General features: G+C 35.6%; 2 protein-coding genes and 1 long non-coding RNA gene across 4 annotated transcripts; 1 reads left to right on the top strand and 2 right to left on the bottom strand.

The window, feature by feature from the left end:
* The first annotated feature begins 1,332 nt into the window (after positions 1 to 1,332).
* On the top strand, positions 1,333 to 6,408 carry rnaseka (ribonuclease, RNase K a). The gene is made up of 3 exons (XM_053497476.1): positions 1,333 to 1,523; positions 1,872 to 1,954; positions 5,783 to 6,408. The coding sequence occupies exons 1-3, from the start codon at positions 1,446 to 1,448 to the stop codon at positions 5,925 to 5,927; spliced, it is 306 nt and encodes a 101-aa protein (XP_053353451.1). The 5' UTR covers positions 1,333 to 1,445; the 3' UTR covers positions 5,928 to 6,408.
* Positions 6,409 to 6,551: 143 nt separating this feature from the next.
* LOC128524921 (polyunsaturated fatty acid lipoxygenase ALOX12-like) lies at positions 6,552 to 17,605 on the bottom strand. 2 transcript variants are annotated; one of them, XM_053497475.1, is made up of 16 exons: positions 17,450 to 17,605; positions 16,331 to 16,376; positions 15,834 to 15,977; positions 14,162 to 14,363; positions 13,986 to 14,067; positions 12,212 to 12,334; positions 11,911 to 12,017; positions 10,981 to 11,153; positions 9,037 to 9,180; positions 8,745 to 8,948; positions 8,564 to 8,650; positions 8,143 to 8,312; positions 7,916 to 8,037; positions 7,598 to 7,698; positions 7,093 to 7,263; positions 6,552 to 6,849 (listed from the first exon to the last, which is right to left on the bottom strand). In XM_053497475.1, exons 3-16 carry the CDS (start codon positions 15,975 to 15,977, stop codon positions 6,670 to 6,672), a joined length of 2,010 nt encoding a protein of 669 aa, XP_053353450.1. In that variant the 5' UTR covers positions 16,331 to 16,376; positions 17,450 to 17,605; the 3' UTR covers positions 6,552 to 6,669. The 2 variants fall into 2 exon arrangements, with proteins under 2 accessions (XP_053353450.1, XP_053353449.1); XM_053497474.1 differs by lacking the exon at positions 16,331 to 16,376.
* Positions 17,606 to 21,170: 3,565 nt separating this feature from the next.
* Positions 21,171 to 23,269, bottom strand: LOC128530832 (uncharacterized). Its single transcript, XR_008361158.1, has 3 exons — positions 23,199 to 23,269; positions 22,367 to 22,419; positions 21,171 to 21,756 (listed from the first exon to the last, which is right to left on the bottom strand). It is a non-coding gene; the product is annotated as an uncharacterized LOC128530832 (long non-coding RNA).
* Between the last annotated feature and the right edge of the window lie 319 nt (positions 23,270 to 23,588).

Here is a 23,588-nt window from a genome sequence, read left to right as displayed (position 1 = left end):
GCATATACCATAAAAATATAATTTAATAAGCACACATTTTTAACTTCTTGTTTCAAATAATTAAAGAAAAATACACATTCCACACATACAATTTTGGACAGGAAAAAGCAAACCAAATGAAACCCACACAAACATAGGAAGAATATACAAATTTATTTGTGTATTTATTTGACCAACATTTTTAGAAATCATTTTACCATTCACACATAATAATGTTCAACCATGCAGTTAAGCAAATGAGTACAAAGCTTTGCTCAAACTTTACAATACAATGTAATGAGTTCAATGTGTTACCAGTTGCCAGAGAACCAAGATATCATAATATTGGAGTATAATGTATAGTAATACTAGAGTATAGTATTATAGTAATTATAGTATAGTTAATTTTAACCGATAAAATATTATCTATTAAATTATCCAAATTGATAAATCATCTCATGTAATATTTGGCATAAATAGGTGATCGGGTGGAACCATGAGCAAGTCATGTTGTCTGCATAGTGTTCAGGTTTTATTTATTTTTACTTTTAAATGATAAAAATTGTATTAGATCATAATACTATCCTTTTACTTCTACCAGAATCAGTGAAGTGCCGGTTGTGAAGTGCAGCAGCCCTCCCAATGAATCTCTCATTAGACAAGAGAAGAGTTACAATTGTCCTTCCTGTGCCTAAAATATCCTTTGTAATGATCACTGCACATGAGTGTGGTTTGTTAATAAAAAAATATTTACACGTAATTATGTATCTTGATTCTACAGTGTCCTTGTTCATGGTGTTTGCAGAAAAATATAGAGCCCCTAGTAACTAGCAGGACAACAAAGGGGGTACACCAAAAATAATGTATTATTATTATTATTATTATTATTATTATTATTATTATTACTACTACTTCTACTACAAAATTTTTAAATTGCCTGTAGTATGTGAGAGCATGCTTGTGTGCCCTGAGATTGCTTGGCACCCCATCCAGGGTGACCTCGTACAGCATAAGCATTATAGAGAATAGGTGAATTATTTTACATATTTTTTTGCCCACGAAACTCTGCTTGTGGGATAGGCCAGTTTGTTGTTCTTCTCCCTATTAGCATACCTTTCAGCTTTAGCATACCATTTGTGCATTGTACTTCTGTGCTGCGGTGTTTTGGTACAGCTTATTTTTTATTAGCTCTTGTAATTAATTTCATGCTATTAAACTCTACTCTCTCTCTCTCTCTCTCTCTCTCTCCCTCTCTCTCTATGGTTATTTACATACCCACTCATTCACTTACAAAAACAAGTTGCCCACTTTTATTATGAAATACTTCAGACCGGAAGTCAATGCTAAGTCAGCTGACCCGTTCAGATGACTATTGGCAGGCTCAAACGTAGGAAGAAGTTTGGCAAAACTAAGTTTGAACTCTCTCGGTGTTTTAAGGTTGCTTTTGGTAACAAATAACTTTGAAAATGTCTTCTTTTATTCTCTGTGGTCCGAAATTGGCAGCATGTATGCTGGTGTTGAGCATGTGGGGAGTCATTATGCTGGTAAGAATGTCATTCTCGTTTTAATCACATGTAACTATTTAGACAGTTCTTTTTGTCGTGATAGACAGTGATAGAATCCCCTTTAAAAAAAAAAAATGAAATTATGAGTAGGTTAAGTATTGATTCTGAAATGTTAGCGAATTAGGATGCACTGATTGTGTTGAAGTTAACATAATGTATAATGTGGTTCATTTGGGCTCTAACCTTTAACACAACACTTTAAAACCACAGTGTAAATATGCTTGGTGAAAGGAAAGAGATGTTAAAAAATAATTTGGGCAAATGTCAATGTAAAATGTAGCCATTAGTATTGTGCGAATTACTATTCCCTCCTGCTTCCTCTTTTAGGCAATGCTGGGGATTTTCTTTACCATTCATTCGGCAGTGCTGATTGAGGATGTGCCTTTAAAGGAGGAAGACCACCATGACACGTGAGTTCATCTCACTGGTTTGGAAAGAAGTTATAATGAACATGTCATTTGTTAGATACTGTAAAAGCATGCACCAAAGGCATTCTCTGTTGATTTTCAAGAATGGGAGTAGTGCTAAATTAACAATCCGCCAAAACACACTATTGGTGCTAAATTAATGTGTTTTTTTTTGTTATACATATAATACAGAAGATGTTTATGCCACCTTTAAAGTTAATTCAACATGGAAGTGATAAATCTTGCTTCCTTAAAAATTTTAAGTTGGCTGACTCTAGTCGGTTTTTTGAGAGATGATTTTATATGTGCCCCAGAAATGGGAATTTTTCCTTGTTATGCTGTCTTGCTTTAAACTATAATAATTTAAAATGCCTGTAAATGACCTGTAAAAATTGTGGCTTAATTTTTTATTTTTTTTTTGTGGTAGAAGCCTAAAAAGTAAAAAAAAAAAATCTGTAGTGTCCATAACCCTTTCAAATTCATGTTGCAATATTTTTTATGCATTTTAGAATAATACACTTTTTCAGATTTCTGTCTTTTCATGAATTGCCCAAGTTTCATCTGAATGTCAATTAAGATCATTGAAAGATTTGAACTAAAAAATGGACATAAAAGTTAATGAAAGTTAATTAAAGATAAAAATATAAATGTATATGCATATTCACAAAAAATGAAGCATGGTTTAAGAGATAAGAAGCATTAAGTGTTATGAAAAATGGTGTTATATGATCCTACCTGAAAATTCACTTTTACACATAGACGAGACACTTTTGGACGTTTTGGATGCTACATTAATAAAGGTGCAGTCAGGTCATCAGCTGCCTTAATTTTGTTGCCACATAACATTGCTAAGCCCAGACCTGACCAACTGAAGCAACCCCAGATCATCCAGAGCCTTGTACAGTGGCCACTATGCATGATGTTTGCGTCAGTTTATGCACTTAGATTCTAACCCTATTGTGCACATCACTCTGAAATAGGGTCAATATAAACTCATCAGAGCACATGAGCTTTTTTTCCCATTGGTCCAAAGTTCAATCTTTATACTCCCTAGCAAACTCAAGCCATTTTTCTAATTAATCTCACTAACAAACTGGTTTTCTTATGACTGTGCAGCTGTTTATTCCCAATCCTGTAAATTCTTATCACATTAAGTTTGAGTGTGCATGAAAATGCTCTTACTTTTACTATTAAACATAGCTATATATTTTTTTTCTGTTGATTGTCAGTTCAGCGCTATGCTTCTAGGTATTGATAATGTGATGAAGGGTTCTTAACTCAGTTCCAGTAATTTCCATTGTCCTTAGTTGTTTTCTTTGATTGGTAATAAATACCAACAATTTGACCCTTCTAAAATGACAACTTGACCAGGCAGTAAATGTTTTCTAACTAAGTCATGCAGAACTAGCATTATTAAATACAATAAATAAACTTACTAACCACCCACCTCAGGATGCTCTAGTATCTAATGAGTTTTGCTGCTCTTTTTTGGATTATTTGCTTGAGAAGACTAATGCTGTCCACCAATGTTTTCCTACTGATACAGAGCTCACCCATCCAACAAATCTATCCAGTCAGTCTCTGTCTTGTTTTTCTCTGACGACCCCAGATTCTGTCTCTAAGCTAATCCTGAAATCCAACTCTTCAACGCTTCTACTTCTTTCCTGAAATTTTGCCATTTCTGCACCTATTTCTTATTTCATCAACGCAGTTCTGCCTTCGATACTGTCTCCCATGATTTACTTATTTCTCGTCTCTCTGGTCTGGCTATCTCTGGTACTGCTCTCTCTTGGTTTTCTTCCTATCTCTCAGATAGACAATTTTACATTTCTGTTAAGGATTTTCGATCGCCCACCGCCCCCCTGAAGCGAGGTGTTGCCCAGGGATGTGTTCTTGGCCCGCTATTATTTACAATTTACATAATCCCACTCGGTCTGATCCTTTAACGTCATGGTCTTAACTATCACTTTTATGCAGACGACATTCAACTTTATTCTGTCTGTAGACCTACTCCATCTGCCCAAATTGACAAAATCTCTGCTTGCGTGAAGGACATTAGAGATTGACCTAACCTAAATTTTCTGTAACTTAATATGGAAAAAACTGAGATAATTTTCATTGGAACCACAGCACTCACCAGCAACATTTACACCAATTTCACCTGTGAGATTGCTGGCTCTCACATTAAAAATTTAGAAGTAATCTTCGACTCCACACTCTCCTTTCAGCCTCACATTAAATCTCTCACTAAATCTGAATTCTTCCATTTACGTCGCATTGCCCAACTGCTTCCCTTCATCAGTACCAAAGATGCTGACAGTCATCCATGCATTCATCTCATCATGCATTGATTTCTGTAATGCCTTTTTCATTGGTCTACCCGCCAGCTCCATCTCCAGATTACAATTATTTTCAAAACTCTGCGGCTAGAATACTCACTCATACCAAACGCTCTGCTCATATAACCCCAATCTTGTATGATCTCCATTGGCTCCCGGTTGCCTACTGTATTAAATTCAAAATTATCCTTGTTTTTAAATCTTTAAATGGCTTAGCTCTCTCTAATCTACTCATGTTGCTTGTCCCCTACATTCCGACTCGCTCACTACATTCCTCCGATTCTGGCTTTTTTGCTGTCCCTCGATACCGCCTCTCTTCAATGTGTGGCAGATAATTGAGTGTTATTGCACCCAAACTTTGGAACTCTCTACCATACTCTCTCCGTTCTGTTAATAACATCTCAGTATTTAAATCTTTAATCAAAACTAAATTGTTTTCCCGAATGCTACACCTCCGATTTGTTAAACTGAACCCTTTTGGTTTAATCCACCTGTACTCTGCATGTCTGTCTTTAGGGCGTGTTTTGTATTTACCTTTTTTTTTTTTTTTTTTTTGGTCTGTTTGTTGAATTAATTGTTTCTCTATGTCAGTACTTCAATTTCTGTTCGTATTATCTCCTTTTATTCATTGAAAAGTGTCCTTAAGCTCTGGAAAGGCGCTATATAAATAAAAATTATTATTTAAAAAAATTATTATAGGTCATTTAATGGGCTTGGATTTCTCCGCATAGGTTTTTTGTTTCTTATGGAGCAGTGGTTTTAAAATACATCAGAAATTCTAAGACAAAAAAATATTTTCTATATAATTTTATAGAGAGAAAAGAACTTTTGAACCACAATGAAGAACAGTTCAACTGCTTTAAAATGTATATTTAGAAATATACTATGTGGTATCAAAAAGTTTCAAGATTACTGTAGTTTTGTCAGCACAGGGGTGCACGCACAGTCACAGGGAGCACCGACTTTCATAAGTCAGTGTGCCAAAAGACTTGTCACGATGATAATGCATCCTGTCACCGAACTCCTCTCACATGTGAGTTTCTTGCCGGAAATTACTTGATCTCACTTCCGCACCCTACTCCCCAAATTTGATGAAGATCTAGCTCAAAGGTCGCCGTTTTGACACCATTGCGGAGATCCAGAGCGAATCGTAAAAGGTGCTTGACACGTTCAAAAAGAAGACTTCTAGGACATATTCCAGAAGTGTTGTGTTGCCGTGCAGGGGGACTATTTTGAAGGTGATGTCTAAATGTAGTTTTAAAAAAAAAGACAAATTATCTTGGAAACAATCTTTGAAACTTTTTTTTATTACCTCATAACTCTGGAGATTGTTGTGTCCCAATATAACTAGAGCACCCAAGATGTTTCTCAAATGACATACCTTTTCATTTCACTGCTTCAATAACGTGCCACATTGATTTATTGTCTAGATTTTATTGTGCTTGTGCTGAACTGTTCTGAACATGTAAATGTCCTCTGCTCTTCTTTACAGTCAGAACCCACTGCAGAATGTTTATGCTACCTACAACCAGATTGGCTATAACTGCTTCATCGCTGCAGCAATCTACGTGGTCATTGGATTTGTATCATTCGTTCAGGTCCGACTAAATAAGCGCAACGATTATCAAGTGCGTTAGCGCCATCTGGTGGGTGAAGAAATATGTACTCCTTGAAAGTGATTTTATTGTACTACTAAATCTGATTCATTTACAGATGTTTTAATCATATAACAGACGGAAATTGTTGTTGATATGTAAGCTGTAATCAGAGCCAAAATGTTGTGTTTTAACGGTGCCTTTTCTCTTTGTAAAGCTTTCTCAGGTTTAGATCTTTAAACAAAAAAAAGCCTCAAAGTGAGATTGATATTTATGATATGAGGATTGATGTATTTTATTAATATTGTTCCTTCTGTACATTTTGGCACCAACTTTACTGTAGACCAAATGCTTTATGAGCATTTTTTCATGAGTTTACAAAAAAATGTGCCTCTGTTTGGTTGACCGAACCGAATTTAAAAATTGCATACTAACATATTTGAGTAAAAGTTACATATACATACAAAGTAGAAATAACCATTGTCCTTAGTTATTTAAAGAAATAAACATTTCTGTAATTCTTCTTTGTGCTTACATGCATTATAGAATCTCCAGTTTATTAATTCTGGTTGTAAAATCAGTACAACATAAGAACAACATATCTGAAGCAGTTAGATTTACAACAAAGTATGCTTTTCTTCCACCCAACTACCCCCAACAAACAAGCTTCTCAAAATGTTTTTTTTTTTTTTTTTTTTTAAATGTTTACATATTTAAGGCTAATTTCTGTACCAGTCATAAGGAGGACATTATCAAAAATCTGCTGAATTTGTTTTAAGTCTATTTATATTGTAATGCTGTTCTCTATTCGACTGGGACACAAATAGAGATATGGTGGTTCGAGACTCTTATTCTGCCTCAGGATGTCCTCCTCAATGTCCTTCAGATCCTGCTGGAAGTTGTCAATCAATTTTTGGGCTGCTGGCTCAGTGTAGTATTGTTCCTCGTATTGTGCCAAAGGTATCTGAGCATGATAGATGACAGAGGGCAGAAAGGTTTTAAAGTTAATAAATTTAAACATTCTAAAAAGAGAACAAAAAGTAAGTTGTGCTTGATTCTATCAATCTATCTAGTTCACAATAAGACTAAAGCCACCATCCTGCCCTTTATTTCTGCATTTTATTTTAAGTTTGCTTTGCAATTGCAACATGTAGTGTAAACAGACGGAACAGGCCACTTAAAGTGTTTTGTGGAAGTGTTGACTCACTGCGTCTGGCTGAGTTCTTCCTAAATGCCATGTGATTGCCATTTCCACACATGACTGACTGATATCTGGGAGTGTGCTCATGATCATCTCCATAGTGACACTGTCCTTGTCTGTGGGAGGAGGCTGGCGCATGGTGCAAGGTGTGTTGGGTACCCAGGAACAAAAGTCAAACTAGAGAATAGTGGAAACCATTTCAAGGTTAAAATTTTAAGCAAGATTAAAGCAAGTGTGTTATTAAAAAGGATCATCTGACTAAAATGTCAAATTTAATTATTTGTTTGTTAATTCCCTGTTTGCCTTGTGTTGCATTACATAGTCAGAACTAAAGCTAAAAACATTTTGGAAGACCCCATTTCTACTGTTTAGCGTGGTCACAGGCTGGCAGTATTTTTTTTCTCTCCTAACTGCCCCTGTAAGTTGATTGGTTGAGTAATTATACTATAATTCTATAACTCTAAACCTTAACATTCCTCTATGGTTTATTATACATTATAATGTCACTTACTTGTCCATTATTAGTTGCTGCATGTTGTACAGTGCTGGTGAAGATCACCACACTCAAAAGTGTGATCAGCTCCTGCGTATTCTTTAATTCATTAGATAGCCCTGACACACAAATTATAAAAAATAGCATTGATTACACTGTGTGAGGATAAATGTTTTCACAACTATTGCATACACAATTGTTACATTTAAGATCATTTTTAGATAATTTAGATATATGTTTTAAATAATTTATTTCATTAGCCCCCACGTAAACACTGACCCACCACTACACAGTTTTGTCATGAGATCAGGATTCCACTTTTGTCATGCAACTAACCAAAGTGAGGGATGTTTGCAAATCCTTCCTCAGCCACATCTTTAATCCATGACTGCAGTTCTGAATCCTGCAAAACTTCACTGTCACTTGCATAATATAAAGACACCATACTGGAGACAAACCTGTGGGTGAAAAGGTAATACTTGTTTCTTCAAAATCAAGTAAACAAAATACTGAATCTGGTTAAACTTCCTGTGCCTAATAATAGCATGACTCCATAGCATTACTTCTCAATGGCATCCCAGAGCATCAAGCTGTGATCTCTGTAGAAGTATTTGTTGAGTTTAGTAACACCACGGTCTACGAAGTCGAAGTACGGTTGTAGAGAGCGATAGGTCAGGACCTTATACTCCCTCTGAGCCAACACTAGCAGCCCATCACCACCTGTCGACACCACCTGCAGGAAAAGCATGTCTACGTATCTACAACTGATGTACAGGGTGTCTAAGAAGTAAGGAACTAATTAGAATATATTGAACAAATACATCTATCGAAATATTTTGAGTAAAATCCATAAAATACATCAAACAGAGCACATTTTAATGAGAATGTATGACTTATGTTACAAATAAAAATCTAAGTACACGTTTTATTTTCATTGGTTCATTGGACATGCTGTATTTACGTATGTTTTTAGCTGAAGCTCACCCTTTTAAAGATGCCCTCATTAGAGATGAGCTGTGTGCGCCCACGGCAGTTTATTTCCAGAGTGTACTTCAGATGAGGAATGAGCAGCTGTAAGAGAGGGCGAATGATAGAGACTTACTGGTATACCTGACCTTTTTAGGTAAAAAAAAAAAAAAAAGTTTACCTGTACGTCCTCACTAACCTTGTATAGAGGGTGGACTGCAGGGAGTTGACGCAGTGTGGCCACACAGAACACTTCTGCTACAAGGTGAGTTCGCAGCAGGTGAGACAGCAACTGGAAAACCTGAAATTCAGCTTGCCGGACCCATATTTTAGCCAATAACCAAGCCAGAGGAGGATCATTAGGAAGAAAAATCGGTGTGTCCTTGGTAGGATTCTGTTCAAGCTAAGGAAAAAAAGGAAAATAAGGAAGCAATGAGCCTTTTCATTAGCTGTAGGTTGCCTCTAGTGGACAGACTTATTGAGAGCATTACCTGTATGGCGATGGGAATAAGGCCTTTTTCTGGATGTTCATACAGTAAACACAAAGGAGCTGCTATATACTGCTGCTTTCCTTTGATCACATTCGCAGGAACCCCATCCATTATAGCATAGTCAACAAGAAATATATTCCCATCCTTCAGGGAGAGAAACAAACATACTTGTAATATTTATGATGCAAGGACATACACTGTCTGGCCAAAAAAGTCGCCATTTCACAAGGATCAAATTATTGGACTGCATCGAACAAAGAATATTTGAAGTTACTAAAAATGGGATAAAGAACCTTTCAACACATTATCACAACTTGGAAGGATAGTGCTGAACCATCAACTTTTTGGAAAAAAGAAAAAATCCTATATGGAGAAAAAAAGTTGCATAGTAAAAAATAAACAGAAAAAACAACAACTAAAGAGCTGTGTGGCCAAAAGAAAACCACCTGTTAGTGAGATTAAACAGAAAAAGGCTTGAATTTGCTAGGGAGCATGAAGATTGTACTTTAGAGCAGTGGGATCCTGTGGTGTAATGAGCAATGTGTGCATCAGAGTAAGAAAGAAAGTACATGAAGGGAAGTAATGTACCCATCATGCATAGTGCCCACTGTACAAGCCTCTGGAGAAAGTGTTACCATCTGGGGTTGCTTCAGTTTGTCAGGTCTTGGTTCAATTTTATTTATATAGCGCTTTTAACAATGGTCATTGTCTCAAAGCAGCTTCACAAAAATGAAAGTAATTCATAAAAAAATAATAATAAATAATATATATATATATATATATATATATATATATATATATATACTTATATAAATTGTGTATATGTGAGAAAAATGTGTCTAGATAATAATGAGATGAATGAATGAAATTTCTCTGATGAGCAAGCCAAGGGTGACGGCGACATTGGCAAGGAAAAACTCCCTGAGATGGCAATAGGAAGAAACCTTAAGAGGAACCAGAATCAACAGGAAACCCATCCTCATTTGGGTTATAACAAATAGAGATGATTTAACACCATGTGTGTTATGCAGCTGAAAGTACAGTACAAGATAAGAGAAATTATTTAAATTAACATTAAGTCCAGTTCAACATAGGGATGAGTCAGTAGGTGCAGATGGGATCTGGATCACTGGAGCACAGGAGCAGGATGTGTAGCTCCAACCATAATAAATGAATAAATGAATAAAATGAAGTCAGCTAATGACGTGAATGTGTTGAATAACGTAACCTGGTCATCCCAACAACTGAGTTTCAATATGATTGTCACAAATGTGTGTCACATTTTCTTCCCCAAGAAAGTATATGTAGGGATTATTGTACTGGACCTGGTACATAATTGGATTATTTTGCAATCATTTGAGTTACAGTACAAATTTCTGCGGATCCCATGAACATTCGTAGGTGTGAACAAATCACAGAAGTAGCTCACGTGTATTGTACAAAAAAAGACTACAGTGACTACTACTACAGTGCACCACATACCAATATTTACAATTATATACAATTTAATATAGCAGACCCCGGGAGCACCGGGTTTCCCCTCGTGATTTAAAGGCGCAGAGAGTATAATGCGAGAGTATAATGTGGAACCAAAACAGCAAAGCTATGTTTGTTTGTTTTTTAAGCTTAAGTGAAGCTTATATACTGTATATGCATATACATATTATATATATATATATATATGGCAAAAATCAGCATTCGATTTTTCCACAATCTCCTGATGGCTAATCTTGGTCTGGAGGTGTGCTTCGATTTACTGATCACCGCATCAGTCCATATTATCTCATTGTTAAACAAATCATAGGTGTAAATATTTGGGCATTGTGCCCTGTGATGGACCAGTGTATTCTGTGTAATCAGGATAAAGCAGTTATTGAAGATAAATGTGAGGTTTTTGAAAAATGTATGGCATCAGTGCAGAAAATATGGACTATACCTCCTTACCTTGAGCTCTTTATCCAGGGTAGTATTGGGGCTTAAGAAGGTCTGCACCATGTCTCCAGAGACGGGGAAGTTGGAAGGCACTTTCCTGCAACTATGGATCATTCGTGGATTTGACCCATTCAGGAACTGATAGCCGAAAAACCAGTCCTCTTTCCAGTGTTTCATAGTGTATTCTAATGAAATCCATGCAAAAGAATATTACAAATATTATTATGTATTGTGTACAATTTAAGCATGGGGTTTAAACATGTTTCTTAAATTTATAGTCATTATTTGTTACTTGCTTTTTAACAGGGTGCACTTTCATGCCGGTGGTAGCCATTAGAAAATGGGCAAATTGTGGCATGAAGGCATGCGCATGGACAGCAACAATATTTAAATAGGCTGCGGTAGTTAAGTCAATTGATTGATTTTAATGATTGGCTTAAACAGTTTTTTTGGTAACAGTTGTACAGAGTGTTAATCTGAATTACTGTAGCACTTCAGTCAGCTCAACACAGTCTAGCAATTCTTCTTTAACTTCTCTTATCAATAAGGTGTTTCCATCTCAGAATTTCAATAATTATAGAAATACTGTACTTGCACCAGCATGTCTAGCACCAATGATAATGCCACAGTCAACATCACTGAGATCATGTTATTCCCCTGTTCTTATGGGAACATTAACTGGCCCATATCAGAATGATTGTAAGCCTTGTACTGCTGTCACACAATTAGCTTATTAGATAATAGCATGGATGTGTGTTCATACAAGTGTTCCTAATAAAGTCCTCAATGAATGTAATTATAAGATAGAAATTTTGGCTATTTTGCAGAAAGGGGGGATTAGACAACAATTTTTGAGTTTTAGACAAAGAAGACTCATTTCTGTACAAACATTGTACGTTATTCATGCAAATTTAAGTTGAAATAAAGCAACAACTACTATACCAGCAATGGGACTCCGTAATTTCCAAAATATTTGTTTAAAATCATCCAGATCCTTCCATGACCTCCCAAACCAGATAACAAGCTTCTTCAGGGACAGCTCCAAAAGACTGTGGGTTATACAATTAAACATAATACATTATGTATACATGACACAAATGCTTTCATCCCTGTAGATATAAATGTAGATATAATATGTTGTGTGCTGTTTTATCAAAACTGCACACAACTTTTTGGTTAATATGCATTGGACCTAATAAGAATTTAAATGTATTAACTTTATACAAAATACTGCAATGCTCACGCGTATTGAAGTGATAGCTCAAAGTCACTTCGCTTTTCATTGGCAAAGCGAGCATCCTGGGGTAGGTCTGCCTCTGATTTGGCATCTATGCATTTGGGAATTCCAGAAGCCCAGACTTGCCATCTAATACAAATAAATACCAGGAAAGCAAAAGAATGTAACAAATAGTATAAGCAGAAAATGAAACAAATAGGTATATGATGGTTCTTGGATAACATTAAAGGGATAGTTAAGTCTTAAGTCTTTCTTAAATCAAAATTGAGGGGCATATAAGTACAACACCATAGGTCTTGGTTGTTATAATTTCTTTTTAAATTAATTTTTCTGCTGTGGACATCAACATTAAAGTTTGTCACTCAGAACTAGCTGAATGGCTAACCTGAGCTAGCTGTATGACTAAGAATGGAATGACTCATAAAACCAAAATTAATTAAAAATGTAGCCTACTAAATACATAGTAGCTTGGAAAGATATAAATTCTATTAGGTCACTTGGACTGCAAAAGCTTTATAGTCTTAACTTGTAGTCAAGTATATTGTAATATATGCGCCTCAAGTTTGACATATTTTAGAGAAGTTTAGACATATTTGAAAAAAGCCTGAAATGTCCCTTTAAGACTTTTATTAACATTTCTACAAATGCGTCCAACTCATAATTCGGTCGAAAGTTATTGCAAGAGAAGACGGAATGAATTCAACATCAACAGAGTTTATATGTGTACATTTCTGCAGCATTTCAAAAACAGAGGACATCTTGTAGTAACAGATGTTCTCAGTTGCATAGACCCCTGTGTAAGACTACTAATGGCCTTGAGCCAACTGGTTTTCATTTCATGTACACAGTCATCTCTCTGGGAAGGACTATCAGAGGCATTCCACAACTTTTTAAGCCCTATGCAAACAGGTTCAGTGGGCCTCTTTTCCAGTTGCCAACTTACTTTTTATCTAGGCTCTCCAGATAGTGGAATTAAATACTCAGTCATACCTTTGGCTTATGCCTCACTAAAATCCACACAAAAAGGTTATCAGACAGACTTTTAGCATCAACTCAGGAGGAAAAAGGAGCTGAAGGAGAAGATAGTAAGCATATGCTACATCAAATCATTTATTATTTTATACTGTAGACTTATCTAATGATGGAAACTTCAAAGCACTTTCTTAAAAAATCGTTCTGGATAGGAGCATCTGTCAAATCTCTGCAATTGTATACTGCTTATCCTGTAGAGTGTTGCCGGGGCCCTGGAGCCTATCCCAGGAAACGTAGGGCCGTTGCAGAAGAAAGTAATATTAGCATATAATATTAAAAGCTACAGGGGCAGGTAAATATGTTATGACAAAAATATGTATATGAAGATATTCTTATCTGTGATTCTCTATGTTAACCAGTGCCAACTGGCATGCAGATCATTGAAATGGTCTGAAAAAGCAATTCAACAAGTTATATTTTGCATCAGGGTGTCTGCTAGTGTCCAGTTTGTACACTAGTCCTCCTGCTTAAACTAACCCTGATACATCCTACAAAATCCTAGAAAGAGACAGAGAGAGAAAGAGAGAATTTCCATGGATGCACAATTTTGGTCTAACCTATATTAGCCTACAGTATGTTTTTTTTAATGTGATGAGCAGGTATAATGTAAGCTATATTTTGTGTAATTAGTTTAGCTTTGACCTGCGACCTTTATACTTTATTTAATTATTTCTTCTAGGAAGTAATAGGTCCAACAATATAAATGCACTAAAAAATGATCAGATTTCTAGTGCTATAATATACACACCGGAAATTTTTCTGTCTCTCCTGCAGCTGTGCCTTTCTGTGAGCTACCTCCTGAGGCAGGATCTCATCACAGAGCTTTTTAGCTGTAAAAGAAAAAGAAAGAAGCTATCCTTTATCCATTTGATCTTAAGTTATTGTAAGATAAATCTACTTTTTGGGGTAGTTGTTAGGACTGACCTGTTCCATCGCGAACTTCTATTTCAACATTCCCTACTAACCAGCGGTAACAAGGGAAGGTTTGTGTGTTTTCCCCTCCTGGTGGTGTGACCTTTACATAGCGGCAAAACCAGTTATCCTCCACAAAGTACTTCTGCTTCTCCAAGCGTACCAGGAGCACACGTCCCAGAGGAGCTGAGCTCCGGACTAGGTATTCATCGACCTGTAAAAGGTGATATCGTCTATTATTACAACATGTATGATACCTCTTGTCCAATCAGAATGCTCGGTCAGAACTAACTGTTGAATAATAAAGTCTATTTTGCTAAATACTCTCACCTAAATGATTATAAGGAACACCTGGTTAATTTCTCATTAATGCATTTATCTAATCAACCAATCACATGGCAGTTTCTTTAATGCATTTAGGGGTGTGGTCCTGGTCAAGACAATCTCCTGAATTCCAAACTGAATGTCAGAATGGAAAAGAAAGATGATTTAAGCAATTTTGATCGTGGCATGGTTGTTGGTGCCAGATGGGCCGGTCTGAGTATTTCACAATCTGGTCCTGGGATTTTCACGCACAACCATTTCTAGGGTTTACAAAGAATGGTGTGAAAAGGGAAAAACATCCAGTATTCGGCAGTCCTGTGGGCGAAAATGCCTTGTTGACGCTAAAGGTCAGAGGAGAATGGGCCGACTAATTCAAGCTAATAGAAGAGCAACTTTGACTGCAATAACCACTTGTTACAACCAAGGTATGCAGCAAAGCATTTGTGAAGCCACAACACGCACAACCTTGAGGCGGATGGGCTACAACAGCAGAAGACCCCACCGGGTACCACTCAGCTTCACTACAAATCGGAAAAAGAGGCTACAATTTGCACGAGCTCACCAAAATTGGACAGTTGAAGACTGGAAAAATGTCGCCTGGTCTAATAAGTCTCGATTTCTCTTGAGTCATTTAAAAGTTAGAGTCAAAATTTGGGCGTAAACAGAATGAGAACATGGATCCATGATGCCTTGTTACCACTGTGGCTGGTGGTGGTGGTGTAATGGTGTGGGGGATGTTTTCTTGGCACACTTTAGGCCCCTTAGTGCCAATTGGGCCTTGTTTAAATGCCACGGGCTACCTGAGCATTGTTTCTGACCATGTCCATCCCTTTATGACCACCATGTACCCATCATCTGATGGCTACTTCCAGCAGGATAATGCACCATGTCACAAAGCTCGAATCATTTCAAATTGGTTTCTTGACCACGACAATGAGTTCACTGTACTAAAATGGCCCTCACAGTCACCAGATCTCAACCCAATAGATCATCTTTGGGATGTGGTGGAACGGGAGCTTCGTGCCCTGGATGTGCATTCCACAAATCTCCATTAACTGCAAGATGCTATCCTATCAATTTGAGCCAACATTTCCAAAGAATGCTTTCAGCACCTGGTTAAATCAATGCCACGTAGAATTAAGGCAGTTCTGAAGGCGAAAGGGGGTCACACACCGTATTAGTATGGTGTTCCTAATATTCCTTTAGGTGAGTGTACTGTATATCTTTAAGACGTATATAAAAAATAAAAGTAAAAGCATGCTTATTTTTAGTTCAAAAGAAGTATACTATTAACCTACAAATTAACCTAAAAATTTGGTATAGGTAATCAGGAGATTCAATACTCTCCACTCTCACTTACTGCGCCTCTGCACAGATCCAGGCCTGGTTTATCCAACAGTGTTCTCTCACTCTCTCCATTTTCCCCCACCAGGGTTACATACACGTAGTTATTAGTACCGGAGTACTCTAAGGTACCTGTTGCCACAATCACTTTGTACTCCATCTGCACACACAATTCACATTAACTCTTGTAAATAAAATATCACTGTATTACAATTACTAAAAAACATCTAAAATTTATTTTAAATTATTGGTATGAGAATTTTAGGGGTGTCTCACTTTGAAGCCCTTAAAGTGTGTAGCTGGCTCTTTAGCAATAGCATGCCTACATACTGCCGAATTGACATTTGTAGTATGAGTATTTAATGAGTAATTGAAATTACATGAGTAATTCTTCTAAACATGATTTTCATTCTAATTAGCATCCTGGCTGCTAGCAAAAAATGTATTGTAAGTTTATGCAATCATAATCATTTGAAAACACCTAATTTCATAAACACCTAAAAAAACACTTACCTCTTTGGTGGTTTTAGGACACCCCACCACACAGAAACAAAATTTACTGGAAACAAAAATAGGTAATGCCTCAAAAAAGAAAGCAAACAGTGGGAGGTAAACTGCATATATGCTATTTATTATTTCCGTATTTATTTACACTTCAAAATATATAATAAAATTTTTTAGTTCTGGTATTTTACATTTGCATACCCATTGTGAACTCAATCAAAGCATCAAGAAGTTCATTATGCTTATACAAATTAAACATTCATATAATCAATGTGTCTTTAGGTTTTAATATTCAATGTGATAAATGTCTTCAGGTAGTTATAGGTTTTGGCATCATTGACAAAGATCATGTGGGTTGAGCATTGCAAAAAATTATAAACCATATTTTCATTCATTTGTACAACAGTACACTTTTCTCAGAATACTTTGGATATCCACACTACGTTTATAAAAGTACATTTGCAAAAATTATACTTTAAAATAAAAAGATATTATTGAAGGTTTTCATTTTTACTGTATATGTGCTGCTAATGTTCAGATGGTATTATCATAGGAAATGTTGAAAAAGCCTAATTTTGTCATACATTTCACGTGGTAGCTTTATGGTTTAATATTTCATGTCATATAAACCAACTTTTCATCTTGTTGCTATGTCATGTACCAGCTTATATAGTTTTAAGTAGAAATCAGATCACAATTATGAGAACAATTACTACATATAGGTAGTTAGACACACATAGCCATGAATAGATATGGACTTTTTCCAGTTACAAACAGTTAACAAGGACGAGGAAATAGGAAAGGATTCAGCTAATATTGTGTAAATACTGTTCTGTTCTGTCTGTACTGTTACCTCACTACTCCATGTTCATTTAGCTTATCTACAGTCAGCTACACATGCAAAATATCTCGGTGCAACACAAAAAATGTAACATTGTTGAATGGGTTTGTATATACTGTAAACTCAAACTGTAGGTCAAACAGTTAAAGCTATAGGCATATGTTGTATACAACGTTTATTCTACAAAGAAAATCAGTTTGATTAGAAGGTAATTTACAGATTAAATTGCAAAAGCATATACATCAATACATTCAGAGAATAGTAAAACTTTGGAAATGAATATTTACCTAGCCTGTCTTCTTAGTGAAGACTTGTGGTTTACTTTAGCCTGTCTTCACTGCTTCCTTTATCTGGCTTACAAACGCAGTTTGTATGGTATTTTTAGGTCTATCTCAGTCCAGTGCTATTTAACAGCTGACATTTGCAAACTGAATTTTTGCCCACTCTCGTCTCATAACTTGTTTTTTTTTTCTCCACCCTCCCCTTTTTGTCTGTATGGCTACGCCCAATTCCTGGGTCAACACATTATTTCAAGTATGTTATCATAAAATCTACAGTACAGGGATAACTCCCCCCCCACACACACACATATTCTCCTCTATGTAAACAATATATTTTTTTTTTGGTTTTGCTTTCTAGTTCAAGGAAGTGGACTATAACACGGTGCAACTTTTATCACGCCTATGCAAAGCGGTATTTTTAACTTCACAAAAAGACATAGCTTCCTTTATCTGATGCTTCATGGTCAAAAGTATGTGGACCCCTTACAACTCATTTATATGTGGTTTTAAACATGCCAGATTTATTACCCACTTTTTTTTTTTTTTTTTTTGCTATAATAACTTTATAACCAGTTTTCTGTTAAACATTTTAAGTAGATTTGGGGGCTTGGCTAAGGGGAATTGTGCTCATTCAGCCACAAGATTAGCATTAGAGAGGTCAGCCACTGATTTCAAGTGAGAAGCCCTGGGGTGTAGTCAGCATAAAGGTTCATCCTAGTTGTTCTGTGTGTTTGAAGCCAGAGCTCTGTGCAGGAAACACAAGTTCTTCCACTTCAACTTTGGCCAGCCATGTCTTCCTGGTGCTTTCTTTGTGCTAAAGGGCATTGTGATACTGCAACAGGTTTCAGCCCCTTAGTTTCGGTGAAAGAAAATATTAACGCCACAGCATACAAAGACAATCTAGACAATTCTGTGCTTTCAGATTTGTAGCAAAAGTTTAAGGAAGGGTCAGGTATGTGATGGTCATGTGTCCACAAAAATATATAGTGTGTAATCACACGTGGATGCTACATTTTCTCCGCACAATATTTTCACAAGTGATGTGAGTTTTATCTATTCAGTTATTCAGTATCTACATTTGTATTTTACATTTACTTTGCATTTTACATTTGCATTTCCCAGACTCCCTTATTCAAAGAAGCTTTCCAAATTGGCTTGTAAACTCAATCAAAACATCAATAAGGTCATTATGCTTATAGAAGTTCAGTGCTCATATAATCAATGTGTCTTTAGGTTTTAATCTTCAGTGTGATAAATGTCCTCAGGTAGTTGTCAGCTATCCAGGGTTTGGCATCATTGGAAAAGATCTAATTATAAACTATATTTGCATGCATGGCACTGTGGTGTAGTGGTTAGCACTGTCGCTTTGCACCTCCAGGGCCTGGGTTCGATTCCTGACCAGGCTCGATTTCTGTCTCTGTGTGCATGGAGTTTGCAGGTTCTCCCCAGGCTTGGTGGGTTTCCTCTGGGTACTCTGGTTTCGTCCCACAGTCATTGGTATTCAAAAATTGCCCGTAGCGCGTGTGTGTGCCCTGCGTTGGATTGGCACCCTGTCCAGGGTGTATCCTGCCATTGCCCTAAGGCTTCTGGGATAGGCTCCAGGTCCCTGCAACCCTGTATAGAGGATAAAGTGGTATAGATGGTGAGTAAGTGAGTAATTTTCATGCATTTGTACAACAGTACACTTTTCTCAAAATACTTTGGGTATCCTCACTACTTTTATAAAAGTACAATTACAAAAATTCTACTTTAAAATATATTATAAATATTATTGAACATGGCTTCAATTTTTATGTTTTATTTTATTTTATTTTATGTTGTGTTGGTATTGTCATAGGAAATGTTACTTAAGCCAAATTGTTATACATAATATGCTGTATTAGAAGCTTTATGGTGTCATATTTTATGTCATATAAACCAACTTTTTATCTTATAGCTATGTCATGGTTTTGTCCTAAAAGAACGAACAGTAAGATTATAGTTAATATTAAACACCAGAGATGTCTTGCGTCTGGAGCTGTTGTAGCTAAGTGGGTTGAGGCTTTTATCTTTCTAACAAGCTAGAAGCATTTGCCTGTTGTCAGAGATTGTTTATATCGTTAGAAAAACCCACCTCTGTCATATCACTGTTTGCTGGCTACTTAAGTTGAATGAATTAATGAATGAATGATAGGTAGAATGTCCTTTAGGTTCAGTGTGACGTCTTATGGTCCACTACTATTTTCCACAAGAGAGCTATTTCATCAGAGCTCTTTTATTGTGCAAACATGGCCTTTGATGTCACATAGTGGAGTCCTTCTGGTTTACAGTAAGATCTACGTATGCTGTGTTCTTTCACTATTGTGACACTGAAGCAAACCTTTCAGTGCAGATCAAACCCATTCACGTCACAATGTAACAAAACTCTCTATCTGTTTATAGTGTAACTAGAAATACACATTTGGTGTAGGTGTGCCTGCAACAATAGAGGTGCCAAAACTGAAACACAACCAAATTACATTTGTTAAAGCTTGCACCTACTGCCAAGTCTTGATGCTGTGAACCATATCCCCCTTGTGTGTGCCCACTCTTATATTACTGGTTAAGACCACGCAATAAACAGACTGGATGTGGAACAATACTTCAGTTGTACAATAGATTCACACAATAGGTACAAACACTTGATTTTGAAAACTTACAATGATTGTAAGATGAGCAAGACCCAGCCCTTTCTCCTTCTACAAACGGCATGGTTATGCTTTCGTAGAATTTTGGACAAATTGATATTAAGCACAGTTAATTAAAGTACAATTAGACAATGAAAATGATTATTTACTTTAAAGAAACCACAAAGTTTTAAATATCACATTTGTCATTTTTTAAGTAATCCAGTGTTGGATTTAAAAGATTATCTGTAACAAATGGTTCGGAAAATGGGGGGGGAGGGGGGGTCTACCTGAGTGTAGGTCAAGCACCATATAAATGGATCTTTCTGTGTCACCTATTAATTAAGGCACTGATAAGACACTTATTCAAATCACATTTACACTGGTAGATTTTTAGTCTGGAGGTTGCTAGTATGTATCCCACTGATGTGAATTTTGGGACAAATAATATGCAAGCTTTTTTTTTTTTTTTTTAATGTTTTTGTACTTACAACCTACACTGAAAAAAATAACTTGTAAGATTTACTTAATAAAATCCTCGTAACAATTTGCACACATAGATTTTAAGTAAATTTTATTGCCCCAATATTAAGTTAAACTCACCTGTAATTGTCAGGTAAAATCTACTTAACAATTAAATTAACAATTAAATTAACAATTAAAAAAATTAAGTAAAAGTTACATAATTATATTTAATGCACAAGTTAGATTTATTTAAAATAATCTAGTAAAGTTAATTTATTGTTGTATCAGCAGGAACCTTGATTTCATGAAATTATTAAGTAAATCTTACTATTATTTTGTTTTATGAGATTTTCCCTTACTTGGTTTTATTAATTTATATTACTCCCTATAATAATGTACACATTGCTAATTTATGTTTTGCAAAAAAACTTAAGTAATTATTTCATCTATATCTTTCATAAATCACACAACTAAAATATAATTAAACAGTTTATTCACCAACATTACCAAATATTTTTTGACATTCACAGTCTAGATACAGGTTGTCTTTTTAATAAATGTGCATTCAGATAAATTTTGCATCCATAGGAACATCTGTACAGCACCAGGGCCTGAAATACTTGTTTTAAACAAAATTGTGTAAAATAATAATAATCAATTAATTAATTAATAAAATACAGCATTCATTTAGAAATAAAATACAGCAGAAAATACATTAAACAAACTGTAGAATAAACTTTAAAACTTAATAGCCCTCTGTAGCAGTGAAGTTGCAACATTCAAATCAGCACTTTGGACTAGTGCACTTAAAAGTATGCCATTGAAACTTAACGCATTAAAACATTTTAAGCTGAACATGTAAACACTGAACATGTAAAGACAAGTAGTCAAGCCATATCAAATGTTTTAAGATGATAACTTTATCTTTAAAGCTTGCACTTTTGGTGATAGCTTAATCCCACCAAGTTCTAAAAGAACTTTCTGAAATAGCTCAAATGTGTAGCGCAGTGCTCGGGGGTCTGCAAGGTTTATGGCATTAATTATTCCCATAAGCAGTGCACATGCATTTGCAGTATTGCCACATTCTTGCAAAATTTCCTTTCCTTCAAGGATTATGGATACACCAACTGGTTCCTCCCCTTCAACAGCACGGACAACAAGGATTTTAAGAATGTGCAAACTGGCATCACTTCGTCTGTCCTCCTGCATTTACAAGTAAATTAAAAAAAAAATGTATTTTAAGAAACAAAAAAATCTGAATTGCTTCAATCACCTGTGATGACTTCATTATCACAGAAAAAATTATAATAAAAATGATTGATAATAAAAAATGACCATCACTTCATGTACTTCAGATTGTTAAACTTGGGTTAAATTGCTTTAGCAATAATCTTGCATCAGTAAAACATTCTAAAACATGGCATGAGATGGCTACACTCCATAGATTACTCTGCACCTTTACAGTGTCAGGAAATCCTATGATGAATGCTGAGTTTGTATTTAAAGGGTTAGTCCAAACATGAAAATTTTTCAAATCATTACTCAGATTTATGTATTCATTTGCATTTGGTATATGCTTCTGTCCAATGCAACAAACACTATATTCAAGGTACAAGTTTTCATTTATAACTTGTAATTTACAATTACTTGCTTTTCCTGGGAATCAAACCCATGACCTTGGTAGCACCATGCTCTACTGTTTGAGCTAGATAAACTGTGGATGGTCATCACTAAGCAGGAAATGTCCACCCCTTCATCTTGTAGTGAATTTAACATTTTAAATTGTATAATTAGTAAGAAAACAATGCTTTACCAGGCAATCATCAGAGATCCTCTTCAGATTCACGTCTCAGCTCTACGCTGTTTCTGTGAAAATATTTACATTGTATCATTACATAATCTTTTATTAGTACAACTACATTTAGCCATTTCTTCATCTTTTGTAAGTTTGCCTTTATCCAAAGAAAATTACAAAAGAGAAAGGCATCAGGCATGTCAAGCAGTGCTACTAACACAACGTTTCTGACATTGTTAGAAAAATACAAGATAGAATAGTGAGGGATTAAGGAAAAAGTGAGAAGCAAGAATCATGTGTGGAAAGATGAAGCATGCAAGGTCACAGGATGACTCTACTTCTTTTTCTTTTCTGCAATGCGATTTGGACAAATTAGAGCTGCTGTCAATACTGTATGAACATATGTACAGGTTCATTACAGTTGAAATTTAACTTGTAACTTATTAATAAAATTCGGATTCAAAAAAAAAAAAAACGTTTATTGCTAGTGCTCTTTTACCATTTAATGCTTTAACACACCTGACTCAGTTTGTTCAGAAAGGACATCTCACTGTCGAGCCTTTCTCTAAACACGCCGTTTTCACGAGGGGTGGGGGTAAGAAACACGCATCTCGTTCTATTAAACCACGCGCTCGGTTCGTTATTATTTTATTTATTTATTTTTTTATTTTTATCACAGGACCCCTGTGGGGCTCCGTAGGTTCAGGTTTTTACACGAAAAACGGTGTTTTGTGAATCTCCACACTATTAAAAACTGAAATATTGCTAATTGTACGTCCTGAGATTAAGATGAACATTAATTGGGGGTCATGAAAGTGAGAATACATCCAAAAATGAAAGGTAAACTTACCTCGAACACGCCAAACTTCAGCTCCAGCCACGCCGTGTAGTACCTCCGTGATGATCCCCAACCGACGGATCTACAGCGTCTCCAAACACGCATGCGCGCTTTAATTTGAAATTTTAAATAAACTTAAAAAGTAAAATTTACTTAATATTATTAGGTTTATGTGCAGTGACTATAAAACATGTAAATGTTACAAGTAAATACATAATAATATTTAACTCTTTCCACTTAGTTAATTTATTACATGAATTAAATGTGTAGGTATTTAAACTTTTACTTAGAAAATTCTAGTTCTCCTTGAAATGTATTTTTACAATGTAAAAATTATCATGGTTAATTTAATAAATTTTACCACACCAAAAAATCATTTTTTTCAGTGTAGATTTGTTATGT

Source organism: Clarias gariepinus, chromosome 1 (assembly GCF_024256425.1).
Source record: "Clarias gariepinus isolate MV-2021 ecotype Netherlands chromosome 1, CGAR_prim_01v2, whole genome shotgun sequence".
NCBI lineage: Eukaryota > Metazoa > Chordata > Actinopteri > Siluriformes > Clariidae > Clarias > Clarias gariepinus.
This window is presented reverse-complemented; position numbering and strand designations above follow the sequence as displayed.